The 1,810-nt window shown below is 58.5% G+C and overlaps 1 protein-coding gene across 1 annotated transcript in view; it reads left to right on the top strand.

Annotated features, from left to right (window-relative positions):
- Positions 1-847: 847 nt before the first annotated feature.
- LOC121466162 (C2 calcium-dependent domain-containing protein 4A-like) overlaps positions 848-1,810 on the top strand; it is a 1,497-nt gene continuing 534 nt past the window's right edge. The window contains exons 1-2 of the mRNA XM_041679740.1: positions 848-893; positions 1,095-1,810. The exon at positions 1,095-1,810 is cut by the window's right edge and continues 534 nt beyond it. Of these exons, the coding sequence (XP_041535674.1) occupies positions 1,135-1,810 (676 nt within the window). The 5' untranslated portion in view covers positions 848-893; positions 1,095-1,134. The remainder of the gene's footprint in view (positions 894-1,094) is intronic.

The raw sequence follows: 1,810 nt of genomic DNA, 5'->3' as shown, positions 1-1,810 counted from the left end.
AGAAAGAAAATGGTAGCTTTGGAAAATTAAGTATTTTTAGGAATCTGAGCAGAACTTCCATCTTTTGCAGTAGCTTATAATCATCCAGAAAATTTTGCATATTATTAATTCACGCAGGTCACCAATGCCCAAGGCTGAGGGTAGCCCAGATCGTGTGATATCAGGGAGAGTCCGGCAGAGGGAGACAGAGGCTGAATAAGGTGTGGACCCGGCACTTGGGACGTGCACAGCTTTTGAGTAAACGAGGTACAGAACTACTTCATCCAACCTTTCAGCCCGCCCAGTGTTGAATACAAGTCGTCCGAATATGTTAAGGGTAAACTGACTAATGCATTTTCAACTTCTCAAAAACTGTCTGCATGTAACCCCATCCTAAACGGACATGCCAAGTTTAGTCTGTCCTTGGAAACAGGTGTACACCACCTGCACACGGTGATGAATGGGGGCAGAAAAACAGAAGCCAGTGGAACGTGAGTGTAGATCACGCGCCTAGTGGGGGGCCGGATTTACTGTTGCCAAATTCAACTGTCCGTTTCTTCATCCTTCCTCGCCTTCTCTGAGAGGCCACAAACACTTTGAACTGCCAAATCCTCTTTGGCAGGGTGACAGGGTGGCCTCTAGCCACCTGCAACATTTCCCAGGCCTGTATGTGGCGCTCAAGCGCAGGGACAGCCAAGGTAGGTCCCAGAGCCAGCTCCTGCGACACCCACATAGCCGCTTGAGACGTAGAAGGAGGAGGTGGCTGTAAGGCGGGCTGTCCGTTGTCCCTTGGGATTGGGCTCTTGAAAGCTGGGCGGGACTCCGGTTATGGTATAAAAGAGACGCGCCACTGTCCCAGCTGCAGTGCTGAAGGTGATCTTGCAATCAGACCCAGCGAGACTGAACAACAAAAGGTCTGATTTCTATATATTCGTGTATTAGTTTTGATAACTGGAAGGCAGAATGGGCATGAGGATGCACCAAAGGCTCGTGCTGATCCGGAACCCTAGATGTGTGGAAATTAGAGGAACTAGGATCTAGGATTTCAGAGGATCTAGGGAGGGATCCACTGGACTCCAGGAGCCCAAACTCAACTGTTTTTCTCTATGTTGCAGGCACGCTTCTGTTCGCCGCGCTGAACCCCAGACTAGGAGGATGCGCCTCCTCGGTAGACTCCGCTCATCGACTCCTGAGCCCGCTTTCTCCAACGTGCTCACTCCGGGCCGCATCCCAGAGTTTTGCATCCCTCCGCGGCTGCCTGTCCCTTGCGTTCCCGAATCGCCGCAACCGGCCACAGCACTACCTTGGCGCTGCGCGGCCGAACCCGACCTGTGGCTGCGCACCCCTAACGACTGCGACGATAACGACTTTGACCACACGGGTCGCACCGACTGGGACCCGCGCTCACAGGCCGCGCTCTCGCTGCCGCACCTGCCCCGCGCGCGCACCGCCTACGGCTTCTGCGCGCTGCTCGAGAGCCCGCACACGCGCCGAAAGGAGTCGCTCTTCCTCGGCCACCCAGGCCTTCCCCGGCCCGGTCTTCGCCACCGCGCGCACACCTACGCGGGCACGCGCCGAGCCTCGGACCCTGCGCGCGCCGCCCCGACTGATCTGAACACTGCCCCGCCACCTGCTCCTGGGCCCCGCGTGCGCCGCCTCCTGCGCGCCCCCGATGGGCTGCTGAGCCGCGCACTGCGGGCCCCTCGGGGTCGGGCGAGCGCGCGCCCCGCGCCCAGTGGAGCCGAGCGCGAGCGCGCTGCCTCGTGCGCGCCCCCGACCCCAACCATCCCGGATCGTGAACGCCTGCAAGCCGAGGCCAGCGTGGCTCTGG

The sequence above is a fragment of the Microtus oregoni genome, unplaced genomic scaffold (genome assembly GCF_018167655.1).
Source record: "Microtus oregoni isolate MIOR12 unplaced genomic scaffold, Mior012 000032F_ref0000030, whole genome shotgun sequence".
In the NCBI taxonomy this organism is placed as follows: domain Eukaryota; kingdom Metazoa; phylum Chordata; class Mammalia; order Rodentia; family Cricetidae; genus Microtus; species Microtus oregoni.
The sequence above is the reverse complement of the archived record's forward strand: the minus strand, read 5'-3'. Positions and strand labels throughout refer to the sequence as shown.